Source organism: Boleophthalmus pectinirostris, unplaced genomic scaffold, assembly GCF_026225935.1.
Source record: "Boleophthalmus pectinirostris isolate CB_2022bp ecotype Guang Dong unplaced genomic scaffold, ASM2622593v1 HiC_scaffold_7, whole genome shotgun sequence".
NCBI lineage: Eukaryota > Metazoa > Chordata > Actinopteri > Gobiiformes > Gobiidae > Boleophthalmus > Boleophthalmus pectinirostris.
The window spans coordinates 7879429-7907024 of NW_026571473.1; the positions used below are offsets into that span (position 1 = coordinate 7879429).

At 38.3% G+C, this 27596-nt stretch overlaps 1 protein-coding gene across 1 annotated transcript in view; it reads right to left on the minus strand.

The window, feature by feature from the left end:
- fcho1 (FCH and mu domain containing endocytic adaptor 1) overlaps positions 1–27596 on the minus strand; it is an 81104-nt gene that overhangs the window by 23926 nt on the left and 29582 nt on the right. The window contains 5 exon segments of the mRNA XM_055164557.1: positions 991–1095; positions 2053–2205; positions 2972–3113; positions 6432–6506; positions 14399–14490. Of these exon segments, the coding sequence (XP_055020532.1) occupies positions 991–1095; positions 2053–2205; positions 2972–3113; positions 6432–6506; positions 14399–14490 (567 nt within the window).

Below are 27596 nucleotides of genomic sequence, written 5' to 3' on the forward strand. Positions count from 1 at the left end.
CAGTCGCTGGATTTCTCGTTCCTTGGAAAATCCTCTATACAACCTTTAAATTGTTAATCGCTAAGGCAACAGCCTTCATTTTTCACCATGGATTCAAATTTCCGTGACAGGCCTTGTATGAGAGCATCAAACTGAGATAAAGGAAACTTTGACCTAAATCCATTTTGTATTTAGCACCAATAATGTGCTCACTGTCATACTCAGACCTCGGCCTTCTCAAAGCTAATTAGCTACATATGTAGAGCCCAGTCATTATTTCAAAACAGATCCTCTAATTAAGCTTTGTAGGAGGTTTCTATGGTAACAGCAGCCGTAACCAAGGAGGTGGAGAGGGTGACTAATGCCATTGAAAAGGTCGCAATGTGGTACCTTTAATAAGACAAGCAGATAGACATAATGTGTATATAGTTTGTTTTCCACATCAACTAACTTTTTAATTAATTGTACGTATTGGTATGCAAGAAATGAAACTACGGAGGGAACACTTTTATTGAATGGGATATTTTCATTGTCTTTTGGGGCTTTTTGTTTGAATGGTCCTATATTACACAAAATTGACCTGTGAGCTTTAAGTCGTGTTAGAATGTACCTGGAGTTGTGTTCTGCTTCATTCACACATGTTTGAGTTTGAGTTTATCTACATCTCCAAAGTTTATCTACATCTCCAAACTCAAAATGCTCTGTTCCACCTTGCCATGTCATGTAGTGGTAGTTTTCAAGTTAACATCTACATTATAAAAACATGCTATATTCTTCAGAAATTACACTTGCTTAAATGAGTATCTAGGCGTACTTAACTAGTTTTCATACTAGTTCGATACTAATTAACTCTACTTGGACAACTAAGGGATTACACAGACATCTTAATATTGTAATGTACATGTGATGTAATATTTTTGTACTTTGACCCTGATAAATAAAGAATAAACTAACTTAACTAACTAAAAAGAACAGACCTGCTACAGTGTAAATGTTGTACATGGGTCTGACCTGTGCGGATTCACTCATCTTCTGCTCAAACTCTCCTCCCACGCGGTTGTACTTCTCGATGCACAGGGCAAACGACTCTGCCGCTTTCTTAGACTTCAGCTCCGCCTAGTGACACCAGGAGGAACGGATAAATATGGTCACTGTTGGAGGAATGCCACCGCAGTAATGCCAGAATAATACAGTAGGTGTTAATTGAGTCTGTCAGTCCGGGATGAGTCTCATTGAAGCTGAACAGGAAAAGGCAGAACTTGAAGGTGAATATTTGAAACAGATTGGTCCAAACATCACACCAGAGGAATAAGCAGAGAAATCAAACTTTTGTTAAAGGAACTGTATGTAAGATTTAGTTTTTAAATTCCTTAAACAGGACCTATCCATGCTCCCTGACATGGTGAAGACATGGTCAAATTGAATATAACTTTTACTAGTAACAATTCTAATGCTGATTTATTCGTAATTACAAAAACGTTAGATGTGATGGCCAAGTTCTCAGTGTTGTAATTTGTTTTTTTGGTTCTCAAGATTGTTATCCAATCAGAAAGTAGAATGGACCTCAGTCTCTCATTTGTGTTTGGGTTGCTAGTTTGTTAATGCTGAAATCCAGTTAGTGTAAACCTAAAATGCTCTGAACTGTCACTACCCAAACCCGATCATGAACTAGCGCTAGTTCAGCCTCTGCAGCTCAGTCATGAGTCATGCACTATCTATATACCAAGAATGAGAAAAACTTGTATGTGTCATGTATCTGCACTGGCAACAGAGGTTCAGTTGTGACAGTAATACTTTTTAAAACAGTAAGAGAGCAGTCTACATACAGTGTCTTTATAATCCAGCTCCAGAAAAGCAAATTTTTCCTGTCCACAAATGCATAAATTGCTTACACTTTGCCCTTTTTAAAAGCAAAACAGACTGAATTTAGGCCAAAAAAGGCCATACTACTTGTGGTTTTCAGAAAATGTGATGATGTCCTTCTCATACATTTGTCATGAAGTAGAATGTTGTGATGTCATCTGAAATATATTTGATCCAGTACTGCATAGTTTATGCTCATGTAATTCTGACCTTCTCCACTTCTTTCTGTGGCGCTCCCTCCTTCTTGAGTCGCTCCAGCTCCATACACTTGGCGTGGTACCCCTCTTTGGACTTCTGCAGGTGCCCGCTCTGAACCTGCAGGGCCTGAACGGCCTCCACGGTGCCCACCATCTCCTCTTTCGTCTGCAACATCGCAACGGTCCACACATTAAACAGTGCCCTATAGACCGTATGTACGTCTATTAAATTAAGTAAATACAAAGAGCAGACACAAGAGTAATTGGATTTGGGTGAGATAAACGAGTTTAGGTTTACAACAGAAAGGACAGAGGGCAGACCATGAGAAAGAATAGTCCCATACAATCCATGCGTTTCAGAGTGAAGAAACCCGTTGCCATGGCAGTTAACAATTCCAAACTAAATATTGTATCTCTGAATAAAGAAAAGTGCTTAAAATGGCATCCATTTGTGGGTTTCAGCTTCTTTTATAATTTCTATACTTTTATATACGTTTATACTTTCTCATGACAAAACAAAACAAAAACAGCATCTTCCATATCAATACATCAGCAATATTTGTTAGTACTGGAATATTTCACAAAATAAAGTTGTGGTAGAACTACAATGTTTATGTGATTTTTGATTATTCAAATAAGTGTGCTGTACAGCATAAATAGAATGAGGTGCACTAAATAACTTCAGATCTGTGAAGAGACAAGAAATATGTTATACAGGGTATTTTAGCAATAAAAATACCAAGTGCAAGTTTGATAAGTCTAATGTCATACTGTGGAACATTCCAAGCAAATAATAACATCTCTATGGAGACAAAAAATTAATTGAGTCCTACCCTCTACCAGAAATATTACATAATGCTCTTTCAACAAAGAATCCAGACCCCACAATGCTCCCAGGCCTATAGAATACACACAAGTTTCTTTAACTGTACCTTGCGGTGAACTTTGACCTGCTCCTCTGCGTATTTATTGATGTCTCTGATCAGGTCGTTCATTTTCCTCATGAGCTCCAGGTGACACAGCGCCAGTTTGTCCGCAGACACTCGGAACACGTCCCACATCGGAGCAAATGTTCTGCAATAACACAAACATAAGAGATTATGAGGGTATTTTGGAAATCGTGTGCAAGCAGAAAAGCTAAATGCTCTTGATCTTGAACTTAAACATTAACATAGATCAAAGAGTGCACCATAAACTTCTATTAGGGAATATTCATAGGCTTCAGCAATATTTTAGGACTTTGCCCATTCAAAAGATATAATTTTGTTTTGCACTGTGGCAATTGAAATTATGCTGGATTTCAATCACTGTACATTCTTTACTTGCCGCTCATAAATTGCAATGGTTAAAATGTTTTTAAAGCAGCACTATGAAACTTTTCTGATGTAGAGCTTGCCTGTATTTTCTACAGTATTCTATCTATCTATTCTATCTATCCACCTCCATGGAGACAAGCCAACAGAGCAGGTCAGATCTGTGGAGAGAGGTGACCCCACTCAGAGTAAGAATGCACTTTGTCTTTATGAACAGAAACACCTGTAACTGAATAAATGCCAGATATACACGTTTAATACCGTACTGTGGAACATTCCAGGCAAAGCAATAACATCTCCATGAATAGGGGTGTGCAAAAATAACAAAATATCAATATATTGTATTGTTTAATGTGAAGATACAGTATCGATATTGTGGGCTGCTGTATTGATATATCACCAGGAGTATTTTTGGTATATTTTACCAAATTATGTTGTTACAGCGCAACAGTTTTGCTGCTTCTTTGGAGAAAGGAGCCTCATTTACGCGACACATTTGACGTGTTTACTGTTTTGATTATTAAACATGTGTGTGTTTCATATTCACTTTGCACAAGAAGTGGTTTAACAAAGAATTTTAGTATCACAGCCATGGGCGAGGCTTTATTTTTTATTGCACCGTATCAAATCAATTTGAAATATATCAAATTAATCGTATCGAATAGAAAGCTCACTATATATCGTATCGTGCACTATGTATCGAGGTATGTATCGTATCGGCAACTCATTAATGATACCCAGCCTTATCCATGAAGCCTATCAAGTGACAGACCACTCATCAAAAAATTAACAGAGTGCTCCTATAATAATTCTCAATCTGAAAAAAGATTAGATTAATGTTAATATATTTTCTTAATCATCTCATTAATAATCCTTCTTGTGTAATTGATTTAAATGTATTTATTGCCCAACCACATTTATTTATAACAATGTACAGTTAAAGCTTACAGTTAAATTTGACTGTTAAATTTGACTTACACTGCAACACACTGGCAATGCATTCACAGTTTAAAGTGGCTTCTGTATTTGAATGTTTTGTCCAAAAGCGTCCCCTGTTTAAAATGGTACATGTGGGTGAATAATGAGAGAGGGGGACAGACCACAGACTGCAGAGCTCTGTGTGTATGTGTAAAACTCCTGACAGGTATAAAACTCCTGACAGGTGCAAATCCCACACCGGCCTGTTCCAAAAAGCTGAGAATTGCTGCAAAGACACAGCTCATCACTATTTGGAGGCAGTTTGGCTCCTGGATGTGACCACTCAGCATTTTGTCCTTCTTGTCGCTATGGTACAAATAGTGAGATTAATGAAGAAAGTGCTTTGCAGAATACAGAGAGCATGGCTGGTTATTATTGTGAAATACATTACAAATAGAGCTGCTATAAAAAGTTGATTTATAGCGCAGACCAGAGTTTAGGAGCAAAAACAGCGCATCCCTCCTCCTCAAAACTGATGAATACAGTCTTATCTGGCAACACAATCGCAGGAGACAGCTTAAAGGGCCCATATTACACTATTTTCTGACCTATGTTATAATGTTTCCTCATCAAAAACATACCTGGAGTTGTGTTTTGTTTCATTCACATGTTTAACTCACAAATCCTGCATATTTAGGCTGTGGTCTTTTCTCAAAATAAACGTTCCACCTTGTGATATCATATGGTAAAACAGAAAATGTGGCGCTGTGTTTTAAAACTCCACACATTTACACTAGAATCGTTTGGATGATTTCAGCCCTGTACCTGCCAATCTCTACTGAACTAAAAGTAAAAAAGGCAGCTGTCAACTTGATAATTAGTGCTTCATGACATCACAAGGTGGAACAGAGCATTTTGAGCTTTGGAGATGGAGACAGACAAATAATAAAGGATTACTCAAATATGTGAAAGAAACAAAACACAAATCCAGATATATTTTTGATGAGGTGACAGTATTATAACATGATTAAAAACTGTGTCATATAGGACCTTTAAGAAGCATTTGACATAATCCAGTTGACCCAAAGTTTTGAGTTACACTACCACTCAAAACTTTTAGAGCACCACATTTTTCCAGTATTTTTTACTGTTTACTACTGACCAAAACATATTCTAAACTTTTGATTCATGAAAGTGTCCACCTTTGGCAGATATAACAGCTGAACACACTCGTGGCTCGTTCTTTTTACAATAGAAATCAAATATTCTTCAGAAAGTTCTTCCCAAGTCTCTTGCAGAAGTTTCCATAAATGTGTGGCACTTGTAGGTTGCTTCTATGTCTATATTATGTCTCTCTTTTTAATTTTAATCTTCATGATTATTGTTGTGTTTATATTTGTTTATATGTTTTGATTTGTTTTTATTATGATTTTAATGTATTTCTTATTCTGTAAAGCACTTTGAATTACTTTGTGTATGAATTGTGCTATACAAATAAACTTGCCTTGCCTTGCCTTGATTCACTCTTCTGTCCAATTAATTCCAAACCAGCTCGATGGGTTTAAGTCTGGAGACTGTGCTGGACACTCCAAGTTTTCAAGCTCAACACCTTGTTCTTTTTTCCTGAGGTAGTTTTGGCAGAGCTTGGACTTTTGTATCTTTTATCTTTTTTATAAACCTCTGGCTGTTCAGTTCTTACCTTTGTACCATTTCAAGCTCTTCATTGGACTTGCACGACTCTTCATTGGACTTGCAATAAATAAGTGGAAAAATGTGGGTGTTCTAAAACTTTTGACTGATAGTATATGTTAAATTGACCAATAATGAGAACATTCCATATATCAGCCGATTTTCATATCGCCACCGATATACTGACCATGCTTACTTTAATGGAGCAAATGTTTATAGCCAAGTTATATTGTCCATTTACACTTCTGGTTATTAATACGAGAAAATGACATTGCCTTAAAGACAGGGTCACAGTACCATATCTGTGAGGCCATGTGTAAATTATAAATATGGACCATTTGGTGTGGAGCAGATGGTTCTCATTCATATCTCATACACTGACATACTGTATGCTCTATAACTGTGTTGCCGTAGTGACAGGACATATGGCGGAACCTTACCAAGGCGAGAGGGGCAGTTCTGTGCTACTTACCCCAGTGCACTGCTGTTACTCGCAGTCTTGGCCAGTTTGCTCATGGACTTTGAGTAGCTTTCCTCAATAGCAGCCCTGAAAAAACAAAAGATATAATTTGTATTAATCATGTTAATCGATCAAAATATGACATTATATTTTATTTTGTCTTTTGTATTAAAACATAAAAGTCACTTTCAATATTCATTTCCTGAAATCAAATGGAAACGCACACTAAAGTTCTTGTAGAGGTGCAAATGCAGGGAGTAGCTATTTAAACGCAGAGCTGGGTATCATTCAGAAGTTGCCGATACAATACATACCTCGATACATAGGCCACAATACGATATATATCTCAATACAGTGCACTTTTGATTCTATTCAATATATTTTGAATTGATTCAGTACAGTTCAATAAAAAAATAAAGGCTAAATCATAACTGTGATATTAAAAGTCTTTGTGAAACCACTTCTTGTGCAAAGTGAATATGAAAAACACTTGTCTGAACAAGCTATAAAACTGTAGCTGTAACAAAATAATTTACTAAAATACAACAAAAAATACTCCTGGCGATATAAAGATACAGCAGCCCACAAAACTGATACTGTATCGTCACATTAATTAATACAATATATTGATATTTTGATATTTTTGCATACCCCTATTTAATAGTGAAAAAATGCATAGCACACTCAGATAGCCGATGTCCAAAATAAAAATAAAAAAAAGCTTTTGGACAGCGGCCATCTGAGTGTGCTAGGCATTTTTCCACTTTTAAATATTCATTTCCAGAACATAAATGAAACAGATTTTAAATCACTGGAAAAAATACTCACATTCCTTCATCCAAACATCACTGACAATAACTGAATCTCTATCTCGATTAAAATCTGTACTTTGTATAAATTGTAACTGCATGAAAATATTCACTGAATTTACTTTCAATGAATGAAGTAATAAACCTTAACCTTAAAGGTGCATGTAACATTTCTGAGGGAGGGTCTGACACCTGCTTGTTTCCATGACATTGTTAGTCTTTTGCTTAGAATGTTCAACAGTTGTTATTAAACACATCTATTTTTTATTCCAGCAAAGGCAAAGAAATACCTTGAAAAGTATCTAACTGAGCAGAGTCTCCACAGATCTGACCTGTATCTGTGGTGTCACCTGCTTGTCTGTGTGGAGATAGATAATGCCATACTGTGGAACACTCCAGGCAAATAATAGCATTTCTAAAGAGACAATCCAAAACCATACATACCTCCAACTTTTATTGTATACATAGTTAATTAAAAGAAAAAAATACATTTATGATACATTAGGGCTGAAATGTAAAATGTTCTACTTGCAATATTTTAGAAAAGCATTGCAATTTTCTATTTATGTTCCAACAATAGGAGTGTTCAAAGTTCACAATATAAACACAGAAAGGGAGAATTAACACTTGAGAGAAGAGCAAATACGAGATGTCTTCCACATTTGAGAGACATATATTACAAATAAGTGTGTGATTGGATTTTATTTACTGCCCATCTGGTCCCAGAACCTGCTGAATTTGAAGCGAAAGTAGAAAGACTAGCTCACCATCCTCCAGTAGCACAAGCATAAAGATTTACAGTTTATTTAAGAACAGTACAGTGTAAATCCTCCTTTAAATTGTCAGTACTTAATGCAGTCCGATCACATTTACAGCCTCCTCTAATGGCCTCATATGTTATACTCTGATGTACAGTTTACTTTGGCTCCAGAGCAGAGTCCTCCTCCGCTTGATAAACACTGATTTGCATTGGTACGGCCTGTCACGACTCTCAAGAGCAGATATAACTACACAAAATATTACAATAAACAAACATATTTCCACTGACACAATAACAACAAAGCATGAGATGTTATTTCTTTGCCTGGAATGTTCCATAGGACATTAAACACATCCATCTAGTATTATTCATTCATTACTGGTGTTTCTATTGCTTAAAACTATAAAAATTCCTTCTGTGAATAGGGGTGACTCTCCACAGATCTGAACTGTAATGTACCCTCCACTAGAAATACTATGCAGTGCACCTTTAAAGCAACACTGCGTAACTTTCATCTGCATAATTCATTGGAAATAGAAGGTTAAAACCATTCAGCATAAAGCATGATAAAACATGAGCTGTAATTGCTTTTCAAAAGTTCAAACTTGATTTCAATATTACCAATTTGAGCAGGGCAAAGATCATTTTTTAGAGTCTATACAAAATAATACATGTGATCTTACATGTGGTCTTATATACATGTTAGATCAAAACCATTCTAACACTACTACTGTATTTTTCAGACTATAAATCGCACTTTTTTCATGGTTTGGGTGGTCCTGCAACTTATACTCCGGTGTGACTTATACATTAATATTTTCACACTTACAGCCTCGAGAGGGCGCTCTAGGTTTGTGCACTCCTGTACCACTGTCACTTCACACTCTACTGCGCATGTCGGCTGCAAAAGAAAAATAAAGAGCCTCTGCCCTGTCTGTATCATGTCAGTCGATCGCACCATTACTTCTGTATCAGTGACAATTTAAAATGTAAACAAACAAAGACAAAACCATTCCTGTCGGGATTCAGAAAGGCCAGAATAATTCTAACTGGAACTGATGCCGAGTCTGACGACAGCTGTTGTGACACAGAGGATGAAGAATTGAATGGATTTAGTGATTTGGAGTGAGATGGAGAGTTTGGTAAACTTGTTCTGTTCTGTTGTTTATGTTATAGTTTATCTGAAGAACTGTTCATATGTGACGTTAACAGTCTGTTGTTCTCTATTCTGTTGTTATTACTAGAACTTGCCTTTCAAGATCCAACATGGTCTCTGATTTTATTAAATAAATTTCCCCCAAAAAGTGCAATTTATAGTCCGGTGTGAATTATATATGTTTTTTTCTTCTTCAGAACTTATTTTTTGGTTGGAGTGACTCATTGTCCGAAAAATACGGTATATAAAAATTTCTGTTTTCCCTCACCCCCATCTCCACCCTCTTTTCTCCAGTGGTGATAATTCAAAAAAATGCAGACTTCAGAAGTTGTTTTAGCTCAATATTACAATGAACAAAATGTTAAATAATTATATAATGTAGTTTAATTAAGTCTCATATATTGAAATTGATATAGTAATACTGTAATTATTGTACCCAGCCCATGCAGGGGTATAAGCCTATATTTGTGGACAGATTATAAGATTGGGCTGAAAATAAATGGAGATCTTTGGCCATAAAACTTTAATACAATACTTCACAAAGACACAATAGTCTAGCTGGGTTGAACAGAATGGGAAAGCAGCAGTAAATGTATTTTAATATAAACAAATGTCATTATTGCCTCTGATGGCGCCATTATAACTAAAGCACAGTGCAAAATGGGGCAGCGTATGGGAGCCCATCTTTTATTTAAGCCAGAGATATTTGACCTGTTAAATATTTAAACAATTGTGATTAGAAAAAGGCATTGATAAGAGAGACTGCAAAGAAAATAGGCTCACTATAGTGAAAAATGCAACTAAAAACATGCCAGTAAGAGGAATAGCAGTCATTTTATAGTAAAATAATTAACATTGGAAAGATTAAATGTGAGGTGTAATAATGAATTGGCAAAAATGTTCTGTCAATTACTTATATTTATACATTATATTGTATTTTTGCCTATAATTTCAGACAGCCATTGCAGTTATCCATGACTTTGCACAATACACTACAAATATATAATTTTCTCCATTCTATTGATACTTTGCAGCTGATCATTGGGTCATCAACATTCTCTGGAGGCGTAAAGCTAATTATGGGCACTACTTTGTCTGAGGCTTTGTTAGGAGGGGCGTAACGATATTGGCGATATCACGATATCATTGTAGAAAAATTGCCACGATATCGTTGTAGTCTTCTCACGGTATTAAACTGTGTCTTTAGGCAAAAACAAGAATTTTCAGTTCGCTCCTGTGGCGCATAGCACAGTAAACTACATGAACCATAATCCTTCGTGGCCACATCATTGGCCTGTGCCCCCGTTGTGGATGCACCAGTGGCTTTTAAGTCTGAGGTCTAGAAGCATTTTGGTTTTGTCCTGACAAAAAATTGAGAAAGGGGAAAAGGTGACGGACAAAAACAAAGTCAGTGTGCAAACACTGCCAATGCACCGTGTGACCTCACCATGTCACCTCAGGAAATACTAACAACATGAGAAGTCACTTGATAAGCCAACACACCGAAAATTTTCAGGAATATGCTCAGAAAATCAAGTCGGGACAAAAAACTATATGTGAAGCATTTACAACAGCGAAGCCTCACAACAGCGCTTAAGAAATAATGAAATACATCCCAGAATATATAGCGAGTGATTTGAATCCATTTTCCACAGTGGATGGCATCGGGTTTAAAAGGTTAGTGGCTGAACTGGAGCCAAAATATAAAATGCCATCGCATTTAAGTTTGTGTTTTTTTATTTCCTAAGAGGAGGACACAGACATACATTGAGTAATAATGTGTTTAATGCAGCTTTGTGCACATTAGTTTATGTGTTACAGAAACGAAACGTGCCATATCACTCATTTGCATAAGTGCTTTTCAAACTGATCAAAATGTCACTGATATGAATATGACAGTAAATGTTGTACCAAATGACTGGTCAAAGCATTTTATAATGTCAGTTATGGTTGTCTGTTATTATGTATAATATTGTAATAAGTTTCGTGAGATTTCCCAAGATATCGTAATAAATATCATATATATATATATATATATATATATATAATATATATAATATATATATATATATATATATATATATATATATATATATATATATATATATATATATATATATATATATATATATATATATATATATATATATATATATATATATATATATATATATATATATAAAGTTCAAAATCGTGACAATATCATATAGTGAGACTTGGATATTGTTACACCCCTATTTGTTAGACATTAGTCTGAGTGTTGTTTTAACACAATCTGACCATAAACAACTGATTTAGTTGGAATTACAACAGGTGAGCTGCTGTTAAACAAGTCTCTCAGTAGCAGTTTTTTCGTTAATCATTCTCACCTTTTTTGTTTTTCACCCAAAAAGGACCATCACTCACAGGGCCTTTGTATTTTTTCTTAAGTTTTCAGATCAACTTACATCTTTTTTGACAGTGTGTACATTGTGTCACCATTGGAACTGCTGAACATTCTGCTTTAGACATACATAGTGAGTGAATCCCCCAGCGTCATGCCAGAAATTGTCACATGTAGCGCTATGAGGCTATGAGGCTGGCTATATGTAGATTTGTTCTTTGTTTTGGCGTTTATATTATAGCTAGGACCTTTCTGAAGTCCACAGACACAGGAGTCCTTCACGGTCCTGATTGCCTGGGTGAGTTTGTGACACTCTCCAGCTGATTCACTTTTCTATTTCCTCGCTCTGATTGTCGCTCACTGTCGTCCAAGAAAAAAATAATGAAATTTCTCTCCATCAGAAATCTGAGCCAGTTTTCTCAATCAGGAGTAGATCGATGCTTTGTGCTTTGTGACTGGTCTGTGTGGGAGTGACTGAAGGCCGTGCTGGGGCTCCTGTGCTCAGCTGATTAGTAATTTCCCTGTGTAACTGCCACACAGTCAGAGCTGGAGTTTTAATAGGTCAATTTGAATCACACACTGGATGAAATGAATGAGGGCTGATGGATGCAGAGAGGAAGTTTACTATTCTAAAGTACAGACACAACGAGACTTTCTATAACAAGATGGGGTATTTCGTTCTTTGCAGATGACATTCTATGGAGCTGAACAGTGATTGCTCACTCTGGTTCTGGAAGTAAATTTTCCATTATTTTTTTTCTATAGAATTTTTAAAAATAAAAATATTAAGAGTTCAAAAGCATTGCAGAGGTTGTCCAGCTATGTGATAACAAATATCTATAATATGGCTGTTTTAATTACAAAAAAACATTTAAAATGCAAGGTTCTGTGAAATATTTTAATAATTTTGCCTTTAATTGAGACTTTAAGGGTGCTTGTTGCGACTTTTCTGGTGGAGGTCCAATACCTTAGCCAGGCTGGCGCCACCTAGTGCCTCCACTCAATTTCATTTCTCTCCAGCAACTAGGTCAGGAATCAGAAAACACTAGACGGTTTGCAAGAACCCCGGAAGTTGTAGACCGCGCACCGGCCAATCAGCAAAGAGGTGTGAAGTTATGACGTCAAACTCGTCACGTCTGTCTGGGTCCCTTTTGTGGTACAGCACAACTGTAAACAAAGCTTTCGAGATGGATGTAGACGAAGACATACATTCTGTGTTGGCAACGATTCCCTGAGATCGAGGATTTAAAGCCGGAACAAAGAGAATGTTTGGTGAATTTTATCAAGGGGAAAGACGGTATTGCCTTTCTTCCTACAGGATTTGGCGCATTACATACGTCATAGCAGTGATTGGTAAAATAAACCCGCCTACCGTCGAGCGAAAGGATCCTAATGCTGCGAGGTTTCCCCAAGTGAAACTGGCTGATGTATCAGGCTACTGTTACCAGTAGATATACCAGATCCATCTAGTATTCATTCATTACAGGCGTTTCTGTTGTTCAAGACCACATGAATTCCTTTGGTAAATAGAGGAGCTTCTCCACAGTTTTGAATTGTAATGTAGAGTAGTAACCTGCTTGTCTCCCTGGTGATAGACTTTTAATCTATACTGTGGAACATTTTAAACAAAGCAATAACATCTTCATGGAGACAAACAGGTGGTGGACCCTCCCTTAGAAATATTCCGCAGTGCAGGTCTGTGGTTATTAGTTACCACAGAGCTGATTAGCCCTGAGCAAGCTTTCAAACTTTTAATAGAAAGATTTTTGTTCAGAAAGTCTATGGGAAAAATGATCGAGAAATTTACTTCCAGAATAGTTGCAGCCTTTGCGATTTAATAATTACGCCAACTCAAATTGAAATTTCTATTCAGTTGTGATATATGGTGCAGCCCTAAAGGAGATCACCCTCAGTGGTGGGAAATATAGTGAGGTTGTGCTCATGAGTCCTGCTTTGATCCTCTGTCAAGTTTAGATTAAACAGCAGCGTGGAGCAGTGAGGAAAACAGGAGACGAGAGGCTGCAAAAGGTCTGTCTTTGTCCACAGCCTTTTCTATTTAAGGAAAAAGCAGATCCGCCATCTTCTGGACATTTTTGGAGCAGAGTTAATTAACTTTTTTTTCTTCATATGAGTAACATCAGTGCACATGACAGGGTGCTGTAAAAATAATCACACATGAGCTTCAACCCACTGAGTCTCAAACATGCCTCTCCCAGTTGTCTGCACTCGCACTGGATAAACCTACCAAGCTTTAGGCTTGTTCATGTGCCATTTGCAGTTAGTTTGTGAGCACAAGATAGTGGGAAGACATACTGAATTTCAAGTCTTAAAACTTCAGATGAAACAGTATTTCAAATATTCTCTTGTTAACAGTAAGTAAACTGGTACTGCAACTATTAATTACAAACATATACTCTGAATATGTTCTCACAGAAATCCTGTGAACACTTGGCACATTGGAGCTTGTTCTGTTCCATCAGCAGCACCTCCTCCTCCTTTTTCCTCGTCCTCCTTTCTCTTCCTCTTCCTCTTCTTCTTCCCTTCTTCTTTCTCCTCATCTTCCCTTCTCCTTCCTCCTCCACCCTCCTCCTCTTCCTTCTCCCACTCTTCTTTCTCTTCCTCTTTCTCCCACTCTTCTTTCTCTTCCTCCTTCTCCCACTCTTCTTCTTTCTCCTCCTCCTCCCAGTATTCCTCCTGCTCCCCCCTCCTCCTCCTCCCATTATTCCTCCTGCTTCCTCCTGCTCCCTCCTCCTCCTCCCTCCTCCTGCTCCCTCCACCTCCTACTCTTGCTCCCTCCTCCTCCTGCTCCCTCCTCCCTTCCCCCCCCCTCCCTCCCTCCTCCTCCTCCTCCGTCTCATGAAACGAACTCACCTCTCGCGGACAAACTCTGCGAGCTCTTTGGCTGCCAGCTGGCCATGCTTCATGTTGTGGTAGAGAACATCGAAACCTGCATTTTTCTCCCCCTGTCAAATGCAAAAATGAAAATATAATATTAGTGCAAATGTGAAAAAGCAATATAAATCAGTGAGTGCATTTACATGACCAGTCAAAATCAGATAACTAGAATAATCACATTACCCAATAGTTAGATCTGTTTTTGGCCTGTGTTTAGGCAAGAGAAATACGATTGTCAGAAATACCTGGTGATTGTGTCAGCATGCAAACTGTTGTGTTTGGATGACAAAGTACAATGATTTAAAAATAATAACACTTTCGGTCTTTAACAGTTTCTCTTTCCTTTGCCACAGTAGTTTGCCATTGTTACATATTTTTTCTTGTCAAAATCTGTAGGCGTGAACAATCAGAAAGAAATCAAAGAAAAATCAGATTACTCACATCAGTTGTTGTTTACATGAAATTTCAATACATTTCAGAAATCAGATAGTGATCAGATTTTTGGTGTGCATGTAAACATAGTCATTGCTACAATGTTGTCTACAGAATGAAGTTTTCCTGCTTACTTTTAAGAATTTACTTTTTACTTTCACTTTTTAGATTTAGTCTAATGTAGGGTTATCAAAATTATTGAAGAGATATTAAAAAGATACTAATTAATACTAAAAGAAGTATCGAAATAAGATATTAATTTAAGCAGGTATCGAAAAAAGTCACTTTCACAGGACAGAAATGAACCTTTCCAGAATGATCTTGAGCTGTATCAGAACAAGTACAAGAGCACAGAGACTAGTATACGCCAAAGGACCACTATGGAACCTACCTGGAGCACTGAGGGATTACACAGATAAAAGAAAGTACTATGATTTCATGTTGAAAATCATATTCTATTGTCTAAATAAAGAGTGATATCAGACTCTGTACTGAGAATCAAGTCTATTCCTTAGTACTGAAATCAAGTTTGTGAAGCTGTGGTCAAGGTTAAGGCCAGGATGTGGGTAGGGATCATGTATTTACTTCACAATTATCTTTTAAATGTGATAAAACAGAGGTGTGAGATACACTCCCTGTGGTTAAACAAAGAGCAGAGTCCTCAGTCTCAGATGGAGAGGTTGACGGGCAGCTGCTTCCCAAACCTAAAAATATCTCAGAGACGCAGACAGCAGTTCCCAGGTACCAGGGGAATGACTGGAATGCCAAAAGAGACCAGCCAAAAGAGTGGGAATACTACACTGCGGTCTGGGCTTAACAACAGACAAAATGAAACAGACTGGATCATATTCTATACTACGTATCATTATGAGCAGGTCTATTCAGAAAAATGTACTGATGAAGTTTATCATGTTATGTTATGTTATTATTGGTATTATATATATTAAAAAAAAAGATATGACTGTTAAGCAAAATCCATTCACAAAAGAAAGAGGTGAGTCCAGTGGCTCTTTACTATACAGCAGCTATGGTATGATTTAAAATCCCTAACCCCATAACAAAAACACTTTTTAATTGGTAAATGGCAAAGGTGGGGCTTCCAAGCCATGACTAAGACTTGAGTCACTATTTTTAGGACTTGAGACTTGACTTGATAAAATGGACTAAGACTTGGGACTTGACTTGGACTTGAAGCCTGTGACTTGAGAAGACTTGATGCTTCTGCTAAAAATATATGTTTTAAGCAAATACTTTTCTCTTTACAGTTGCTAAATAAAGTGCTGGATTTTAAAGGAACAAACTGGAACATGTCGCCCCCACTTCTCTGTTACGATGGATGTAACTGAAGTACTGTGATGTGGTATCCTCAAATGTACTACAGTATTATTCAGTAATATACAGTACAATACAGTAATACACAGTACAATACAGTAAAACAGAGGGAACTACATAGAACTACATGACAAAATAAGAGTTTAAGCACTTTTAAGGCACTTTTAAATCTTCTGCTAAATTCTTTCTGTTCTGACCATAACAATTTGCAGTAAGATCTTGTCAAGACATTTAAAAAGGAAAAAAAACAAAACATTTCTACCATATAATTTCTCATATATAAATACAATGTCTTTTTAAGTACAATTTAGTTTAAAATTCATATAAATTACAAAAATCTAAGCTACATTGGTTTAAAAGACTTGAAATGACTTGAAGTTCAAAACAGACAATTTGGACTTATGGACCAGTGACTCAAGACTCGACTTGGACTTGCCCGTATTTGACATGGGACTTGACTCGGACTTGAGGTCAAAGACTTGAGACTTACTTGAGACTTGCAAAATGATGACTTGGTCCCACCTCTGATAAATGGTCACATTTTTATAGTTTTCCACCCTCTCGGCACTCAAAGCGCTTCACATCAAGAAACCACTCACCCATTCACACACACATTCACACACCGGTATACGCAGACACTGGGGGCGAGGTGGGTTAAGTGTCTTGCCCAAGGACACAACAACAGCATTCATCTGTGGGAGCTGGAATCACACTGCCAATCCATGGGTCAGTGGATCTCAACAGAGCTTACTACCACAACTGAGCTGGCACAATAACAAATTTTGAAGTACGATATATTGCTGAAGAAAACACAATAAAGGATAATATTAAATGTCATTACTAACACAATAACGCAATACAACACAATAACTCTAACGCAGTATTTACCCTCAAAACTGTTCTATTTGTACAGTATTGTTAATGACAAACCCACCAGAGAAGTTACACAATGTACCTTGAATAGTCAAATGTCCTCCCCCTTTTTTAACCCCGTACTGTTAACTGAACCATGGCTGTGGTGTAATATTGACGCCTCATTTGCATACAGCCGAGAGCCGGGGGAGCGAGGACAGAGCGGAGACAGGTGCTCTGACGGACAGCTCACCTTTCAGCTCACGTTTCTACAAAGAACCGCCGCCAATGAGGCTGTGTTCTCTCTCTAGAATTTGTCATAATTTCAGATGAAGAGGTCTATATAACTCAGTTTTTGAAAGAAATATACAAGCTTAATATCCAAAAATGTTGGACTTTATTTTTATTTGTTGGCTCTAAAAACTTGCCATATGAAAAAGGTGCTGTATCTGGTCATTAAAGGGCCCATCTCATGCAAAATAACTCTTTTCACATTGTATCTTATGCACATATACAAGCACAATTTGGGTTTTGGATCATCCATTACACAATAGTTATGAAGCTAAGTGTTTTCTGCTATGTCAAACGCGTAGGTGAAGCTGCCGTGTCATTGTTGTAGCAGGCTTTAGTTCGTTGTCACTTGGGAGGGTGGCAGAAATACGCTGCAATTTGTTAAAGAAAAGCCAAATCAATCTAAAAAACACTTCGGCTACATATACAAGGCCCACACATCGCTACGTTCAGACAGCAGGGCTTAACGCTCAATTACGATTTTTTTGTGAAATCCGATGTTTTTGTGAGGTCGTTCACATTTCCAATTAAATGCGACTCGTATGTGACTCCAGTGTGAACAGTAAATGACCCAAAAGTGTCCCGCATGAGCACTGGAGGACACGATGATGTCAACCGCAGCAAGCGTGCTCTGTGTTTACAGAAGTTGTCCAAACATGGAGGAGATTTTAAAGTTCCTCTCGTACCAGAGCCAGAACATGAACAACTTACTTGTTCTAAGGAGGAGACTGAGAAGGAGAAGGACGAGGTTTTTGGCCATGGTGGGACAGCTTCAGCAACGTCCATTGAAAGGAACGTGTGGATGTGGAGACGTAGCCAAGAGTGGTGAGTGGTGATGTGCTTCGCTTCAGTGACACAGAGTTCATTAACAATTTTCGCCTACTTCAGCGCAGAATAATTTGTGGCTTGTTGATAACGTGTAGGTCGAATGAATGCGCTTTGGCCGTTCAGACTGAAGTCAAAAGATCAGATATGTATCGGTTTCAGGACCACATATCCAAGTGGCCTGGGTCGCATTTGAAAAAATCGGATCTGTGTCGTTCAGACTGTCATTAAAAGACCGGATACAGGTCACATAGAAGCCAAAAAATTTGATTTGGGTCACTTCAGGCTTAGAAGGTAGAAAGCTCTGAAAAGTTGATTGTGCATGAGATGGGCCCTTTAAACGTGAAAAAACAAACCAGTGCTCCAAAGTTATTCCTCACTTACCTTATGCATTCCTATCATCCTAATTATTCTTTGTGATGAGTTTAAGTACTTTTCACAACATTCAGAGACCAGAAGTTTTGAAGTTTTGCCGTGACAGTAAAGCTAACAACTACCATGCATGACATGTACTTCCTGATTATCAGACAATAAAACACTTTATAAGTAGACGCAGACAGGACACGTGACATATTTTGACCTCACAAACTGCTTATAAAATATTTCAGCACTGGGGCAAGACGTTTTGCAATACATGGAATAAAAATGGGTACAGGGCCTTTAATCTTATGTCTCACAGTCGTTTCAACTGACAACAATCACGTCATTGGGAAGGAATAATGACTTTCTGAAGCCATTGTGAACACATAATTTCCCTTTTGTTTATTTATACTGACAGAGAAGATGTTGAACTTTGTGTCAGGTTTTGTTTCATGTGGATAGGTCCAGTAATTACAAAGATATGAACCATAAATCGGGTCAACAAATCTGCAATCTGACAGTTAAACAACAAATTCTGCCATGGTGTAAAATTGACCTGTCCTCCAGCTCCATTTCAAAAGTCATATATAACAGAAAAGTGACTCTAGTGAGCTATAAGACATGTTATAATCAACAGTGGTGTAGTGTTGTTGTTTTTTAAGTGGGGGTACGCGATTCGTGACTGGACCAGAAGGACTAAACCAGGACTAATATGAGATCTGAGAGAGAGAGAGAGAGAGACCTATAAGAGAGACCTAAGAGAGAAACCTAAGAGTGAGACCTAAGAGAGACCTAAGAAAGAGAGACCTAAGAGTGAGACCTAAGAGAGAGACCTAAGAGAGAGACCTAAGAGAGAGAACTAAGAGAGAGAACTAAGAGAGACCTAAGAAAGAGAGACCTAAGAGTGAGACCTAAGAGTGAGACCTAAGAGAGAGACCTAAGAGAGAGACCTAAGAGAGAGAACTAAGAGAGACCTAAGAAAGAGAGAGAGACCTAAGAGGGAGACCTAAGAGTGAGACCTAAGAGAGAGACCTAAGAGAGAGACCTAAGAGAGACCTAAGAGAGAGACCTAAGAGAGAGACCTAGAGAGAGAGAGAGACCTAAGAGAGAGACCTAAGAGAGAGACCTAAGAGAGAGACCTAAGAGAGAGACCTAAGAGAGAGACCTAAGAGAGAGACCTAAGAGTGAGACCTAAGAGAGAGAACTAAGAGAGACCTAAGAAAGAGAGAGAGACCTAAGAGAGAGAGAGAGAGAGAGATCTAAGAGAGAGAGACCTAAGAGAGAGACCTAAGAGAGAGAGAGAGAGAGAGAGATCTAAGAGAGAGACCTAAGAGAGAGACCTAAGAGAGAGACCTAAGAGAGAGACCTAAGAGAGAGACCTAAGAGAGAGAGAGAGAGAGAGAGATCTAAGAGAGAGACCTAAGAGTGAGACCTAAGAGAGAGACCTAAGAGAGAGAGAGAGAGAGAGAGAGAGAGAGAGATCTAAGAGAGAGACCTAAGAGAGAGACCTAAGAGAGAGACCTAAGAGAGAGACCTAAGAGAGAGACCTAAGAGTGAGACCTAAGAGAGAGAGAGAGAGAGAGAGAGAGAGAGATCTAAGAGAGAGACCTAAGAGAGAGACCTAAGAGAGAGACCTAGAGAGAGAGAGAGAGACCTAAGAGAGAGAGAGAGACCTAAGAGAGAGAACTAAGAGAGAGCTAAGAAAGAGAGAGAGACCTAAGAGAGAGAGAGAGAGAGATCTAAGAGAAAGAGACCTAAGAGAGAGAGACCTAAGAGAGAGACCTAAGAGAGAGAGAGAGAGAGAGAGATCTAAGAGAGAGACCTGAGAGAGAGAGAGCTAAGAGAGAGTAAGAGCTGAGAGAGAGAGACCTCAGAGAGAGAGAGACATAGAGAGAGAGACCTGAGAGAGAGAGAGAGAGAGACCCGAGAGAGAGAAAGAAAGAGTGAGACCTGAGAGAGAGGGAGAGAGCGAGACCTGAGAGAGAGAGAGAGAGTGAGACCTGAGAGAGAGAGAGAGAGAGAGAGAGAGAGAGAGAGAGAGAGAGAGAGAGAGAGAGAGAGAGAGAGAGAGACATGAGAGAGAGACCAGAGAGAGAGAGAGAGAGAGACCTAAGAAAGAGAGAGAGAGACCTAAGAGAGAGAGAGACCTGAAAGAGACCAGAGAGAGAGAGACCTAGAGAGAGAGAGACCCGAGAGAGAGAAAGAAAGAGCGAGACCTGAGAGAGAGGGAGAGAGCGAGACCTGAGAGAGAGAGAGAGAGAGAGAGAGAGCGAGATCTGAGAGAGAGAGAGAGAGAGAGAGAGAGAGAGAGAGAGAGAGAGAGAGAGAGAGAGCGAGACCTGAGAGAGAGCGAGACCTGAGAGAGAGAGAGAGAGAGACCTGAGAGAGAGAGAGAGAGAGAGAGAGAGAGAGAGACCTGAGAGAGAGAGAGACCTGAGAGAGAGAGAGAGACCTGAGAGAGAGAGAGAGAGAGAGAGACCTGAGAGAGAGAGAGAGAGAGACCTGAGAGAGAGAGAGAGAGAGAGACCTGAGAGAGAGAGAGAGAGAGAGAGACCTGAGAGAGAGAGAGACCTGAGAGAGAGAGCCTGAGAGAGAGAGAGACCTGAGAGAGAGAGACCTGAGAGAGAGAGAGAGAGAGACCTGAGAGAGAGAGACCTGAGAGAGAGAGAGAGAGAGAGAGACCTCAGAAAGAGCGAGAGACCTGTTTTAGTCCTGTTTTTGTCCCGGTTCAGTCCCGGTCCCTCATGTCTCAGGTCACTATAGGACAGTACTGGAGATATCAAGAGCCCATGCAGCTTGTTTTCACCATTGCCAGCAGCTCCGGTTTGACATTTAAGTTGTAGGCCATTTTATATTTATTATTTTTTAATATCTCACATCAGGAGAAGTGGGTGCACCCCCGCATACCACGCCCAATACACCCCCTGGTTATAATCTGTTGTTACCTCCTCAAAACATACTTGGAGTTGTGCTTTGCTTCATTGTTTCACATGTTTGAGTACATTCCAAAGCTCAAAATGCTCTTTGTGAGGTCATGTAGTGGTAGTTTTCAAGTTAACAGCTACTTTTTACATTCTGTTCAGTAGAGAATAGCATTTCCAGGAGATCAGAAAATGGTGTAATATAGGACCTTTAAACTATAGAGATTCTACAGTGTTGTGAAGTCATGTGAACCCAACTATAGAGTAAAAAAGCCACAAAAACCAAGAGTAATTTGTCAGAGTTTTCAGTACAGACCTGCAGACGACCTCTTCCTTTTGTGGGGTAGTACAAAACCCTATTCTCTCTATGGAAGCAGGGATAATGGCGCTGGGGAGAGAGGAGCTCCAAACATGAGTGCTTTTTCATACAGCCGAGGAACTATTGCAGTTTCAAACCACTTTTATGCACTGATAGCAACTTCAGACTGATGCAAGCTTGTTTGATACAGCGGCAAGTACAACATCGGCTGTCTTTTCACGTTTTATCTGATCTCTGGAGTTATCAGATTATTGAAATGTAAACAGCAGAAATACACCGATGCAACTTTTTCACAAGGTTACGGTGTTATCTCACGTAGGTAACAGGTCTATTGACTTAACCAGAATTAGCACACAAAATAAAAAGTTAACGAAAGAACTATGGATGAAATAATTCCTGCAGTAGTTTTTAAATCTCCATTGGTTTATTATAATAGCAAGTACATAGACTGCGGTTATCTCAGACCTTGTAATCTTGGCATAAGTCATCAGAGGTATAATACTCCCTACAACAGAAGCATAGTCAAACTGGACAGAAATGGACAATATATCACACTGTCTTGTAGTTTCATGTCTCTGGGTGTTGGGTCCTCCTAACCTGAGTCATCAGCCGGTTTCACTTCGTAGAAACCGTCTGACCTCGCAGCGTTAGAATTCGTTCGCTTGACGGTAGGCAGGTACATTTTTAATTTAACCAATCACTGCTATTTGGTCGTGACGTATATAATGCACCACTAACAGGGCTAACTGGTATATTAAGATTTTCCTAAATCCCATAATAAGAAGGGCAATAACGTCTTTCCCCTTGATAAAAATTCACAGAACATTCTCTTTGTTCCAGCTTTAAATCCTCGATCTCAGGAATCGTAGCCAACACAGTATGTATGGCTCTTTGCTGATTGGCTGGTGCCCAAACTTGCACTTCTGGGGTTCTTACAAACCGTCTATAGGGTATTCTGATTCCTGACCTAGTCGCTGGAGAGAAACTGAGAAGAAGCACTAGGTGGCGCCAGCCTGGCTAGCTGGGTCCTGCATATACTGTATATATAAAAAGACGGCTCCAGTTCACACTGTATTGAAAAATCACCCCTGTATCCCTAACTGCTGCAATCAGGCACCTCATTTTGATCTTAAAATGTTCGTAGGTTTTTATTCACTTGTGCTATTTTGTCCATAAATCAATCCCTATTCCTAATGGAACTCACTTCAAAATTTGCTCTATAACTGCTTCATGCCGCTGCTTCATTTGACTGGAGCTGCCAAACGCTATGGGTGACGCCACACTCCCTTCGTCCATTGCTTTATCCAGTCTTTCATCCTGTACTGATATAAATGAACTTCTCCATAAGAACTACAGCCTCATGTCTCTTCCAACTCTCAGGCTGCTACCATTTAATCTCATCCTGGCGTTCTCCATGTTTCAAACTATTTGTCAGGACCCGAACTGCAGTTAAAATATCCCATCAGGAATAGAACCAGAAATGACCAAGAATAAACAGTTGCATCCATGGCAACACAATGACGTAAATGTATGAAAAAGCTAGCGAAATACAGGAAGAAAATGTAATGTTGGAATGTCATGTAATTACAATAATAACTTCATGCATTTCAAAAATAAATTTACTGTTTTATATTAGACGATGTGTGCTTAAAATGGGTGGAAATAACTGATCACCAATCTATTGATACTTTGCAGTGACATCACATTGGGGGTGTACAACATGTATCTTTAAGATAGTTACCATAGTGACACAATGCACACTGTCAAAAAAGATTTAAAACTCAAGAAAGAATACAAATCTATTTAAAACAACACATTTTAAGTAACCTGTGATCAATATGAGCAGTCATGGCCATGAAAAACTGTTCTGACTAAAGTTATTTGAGACTCGAGGGGCTTGTTTAACAACTCAGTTCCCCTGTTGTAGTTCCATCTAAATCAGCTCTGTGTAAAAATAAAGCTCAGATTAAAGTCTAACTGGAGCAACAGAGGGTTAAGACAAAGCAGAGCAAAGTTAGCTTCACACCTCCAGGGAATGTTCATGACATCAGCTGCAAAGTATCAATTAACTAAAGATTGCAGAGTCATAAAATCAGTACCGTATTTTTTGGACTATAAGGTGCACTGGATTATAAGGCACAATATCAATAATATTGAATTCTCTTGTGTATTTTCATACATAAGGTGCACTGGATTATAAGTCACATTAAGCGAAACAAACAGATGACACTTGAGACTGATCCCTTAGCTCAGGCATCCACCATCCATTGGCAGATGGTGGTTTAATTTGCCCGGCGTTGCCTCCCTGTCTTGGTGAATGTGGATCATAAATGTGAATGTGGGTGGATAATTTAAGTTTGTTTTTTTATTACCTACGAGGAGGACTCACATACACAATGAGTAATAATGTGTTTAATGCAGCTTTGTGCACATTTGTTTACATTTTACAAAAATAAAACTTAAAACCACATGGCTCATTCGTATAAATTACAAGCTCTGTAACAGAGGATGTACTGCTGATGGTTAGTCTTTTCTGTCCATTTATCACGTTGGAGATGGTTCATGTGAAACTTTTTAGAGATTATAAGTCTGCAGGTCATATGCATAGACCGTATTTATGAATGGACATATTCTCTGTAACATTTCATTGATGTCATAAATGCCAACGGCATGTACTTTGTCCTTTACTCCGCAAGGCTCCTGACTACGGTAGCCGTAATGCTCTGACAATCCATCAAGCGGTGCAGCTTCGTAGCTTACCGAAGTCATACTAAAACATTTTGACAAATTTTTTTAACGCCGTGTACCACATAAAATCAGTTTGCACTCAGTAAGCACAACCAGAATTAATACATAAGGCACACTGGATTATAAGGTGCACTGTGGATTTTTGAGAAAAATAAAGGATTTTAAGTGTGCCTCATAGTCTGAAACATATGGTATAGTTGCAGTACTGTGATACTACATAACAGGACAATAAAAAGTAGCTGCAATTTTGGGTCAACAGTAACAGTATTGGCAGTGCACTATCCAGAAAGAGTAGCACTAGTAGTATATAATAGTAAGTATTTATAGTACATACTGTAGTTAATTTAGATGGAGTAACATTTAAAAATATAAAAAAAGGCTTTATATGAAAATACAACAATAAACAGCACACTCACATGCTGTGGATTGTATCGTATTAAGTTAGGAAACCGATTGCCCATATTATAACCACAGAGAATGGCTGCTTTCTCTTCTCTGTAGTCATCTGTCAGACATAATGTTATTCATCTCCAGGGCTTGCTCCTCTAACTGTGCTCACTTGAATCTAATTAGCTGCACTTCAGTCTTCCCCCTGGCTGCTCAGAGAATAATTACAAACAAGAAACCTGAGGTAAAACAGAGGTGCAACATCATAGCACAGGTTTAACAATGAACTCAAGTCAAAGCAGCCAGGCAGAAAAGGCCTAGGGAGCGAGTGTTATTAGAAGATTATTTTTATTTTTTCATGTATCGATATTGAAAAAAACTTCAATATTTCAGGCTGATAACAATGGATGTTAGTCTATTTTGAATGGGAATAGATGGTCACTAAAACTAATGGCTGCATGTCACACAATCAACATAAGAAATGTTGATTAATGAAATTAATGTTTTTACAAAAGTGAAAGGTGAATTGGTGAAGTTTGCTATAGCTTTACTTAAATGTGCACTACACAACTTCACTGGAAAAGGGCCTGCTAGCCTGATTCATCAGCTGGAAACTGTCTGACCTCGCGGGATTAGGATTTGTACTTTTTTATTTAACCAATCGCTGTTATTTGGTCATGACGTATGTAATGCACTGGAATTCTCAGTGGTGTTCAAGTAATTGCCGGCACAACAGCAAACAAAGCAGAGGGTGAACATGTCTGTCAATGATCACTGTCGTTTCTGTGAGTTGAACTTGCGAATTAAAGGTGCAATAAAAAATGCAGAGTTTGTATTTGACAAAGAAAGTCCAAAGGAGGATAGTGTATTTAGTCTGCTATCACAACTCCGGTGGGTTCAGCTCTTTGCTGATTAGTCAGTGCACAGTCTACAACTTCCGAAGGTTCTTGCAAACCGTAGTGTATTCCTATTCCTGACCTAGTCGCTGGAGAGAAATTAAATTGAGTGGAGGCACTAGGTGGAGCCAGCCTGGCTAAGGGTCTGCCCTATCTAAGACAAATGTTATTGATCCACAAGGGACATTATTTGGACACAGTAGCTCACACATCAATATATTATAATCAATATAATATAATAACAAAGAGCAAAAATATAAATGGTGGTAATACATTCTAAATAGCAAGAGACTGGTGTCAAATAAGGTATAACTATACAAATGTTTCTATGGACATGGTATTGCTTTGGCTGGAATATTCCACAGTATGGCATTCAACTACAACTTCACTTCATTCATTTGTTCCATCTTGAAAAATATGCGTTCTCAAGATGGGTCACCTCTCCACAGATCTGACCCATAAATTGGCATGGTGGCATTACCTGCTTGTTTCCATGGAGATAGAAGAGCTTAATGCCATGCTGTGGAAAATTACAGGCAAAGAAATAAGAGCATGGAGACAAATGCAAACAGCAGACCCTCCACTAAAATATTACATAGGTCACAGATTTAAAAAAAATTTGAAAAAAACTTTAAATTTGGAAAAAATGAAATCCATGCACTCCAAAAAAAAGCAACAGTCGCACAAGAAAAAGTAAAGTTAAAGGCCTTTACAGAAAAAGCAAACATATTACATAGTGCACTTGTAAATTTTAAGCTTTACCATAGGTTTTAAAATATTAAGCTCAACAACAGCTAAACAAATATCGGATATCGTATCGGTTGGAGAAATCTATATTGCACTGAAAATCCACAAGCTTTTAAAGTGACAAACTCACACTTGTAAATTTGACTGTTCTGACATTTTGAGATAGGGAAAAACCACAATGGACCAGACGAGCAGCACTTCCGAGATGATTTGTGAAACAGGGGATTTGTAGAGAAGCAGCAGAGGGCCGTGCTCAAACTAACACAGGAACAAGAACAGGAAAAGGCCAATGCACTCTGGAGCTGTGGATAAAGTCATGTGGTAGTCTAATCTCCAACCAAAATCTGAAATATGTGGAATGTTTTTTGGAGAATTACATACATTTTTGGCATAAATAATTTCCACTACGACCTACATAAAGTGATATGTCCACAGTCTGTTCACTTTTATGCAAAACTTGAAACTCCATCACATTTAACTCCATTAAATTATAACTTTGGTCATTATTTCCCCACAACATTAAGTTAAGTAGTATAGTATAATTTCTGGTACTTCTCAAAATTTGGTCATATTTACCTCATAATTTAACTGAAAATAAAGCTATTTGAAGGATTTGACAAAAAAAAAAAAAAAAAAAAAAAATAGATCCATCTTGATTTTTGGTACAATTTGATATTTTTCTTTTCAAACTCAAAATAAAAATAACTTTCAGTGTTGATTTCACGCACATAATCAAGAATCAATACCGTTTAGCATGAAAAATGTCCAATATAAAAGACTGTACTCTGCTCCAAACCCGCTTTTACTAACAGAAAATTGGCTGTTGATTAAAAAATGCAAGCGTATCATTGACTATTAGACATAACTGAATCTCAAGCTTGGTTACACAGCTCTACTGTAGACATTTCTGGATAAAAACAGCCCTGATCTTCTCCTTTCACCTTCTCTCATTAAAGATGCACTTTAACTCTGCCCCTGGTCCACAGAGCTGTTACAGTGTGCGGAGGCTCCAGTGTCTGGGACATTCCTGATGTGGGTCATATGAAACCACAGTGACTCCACAC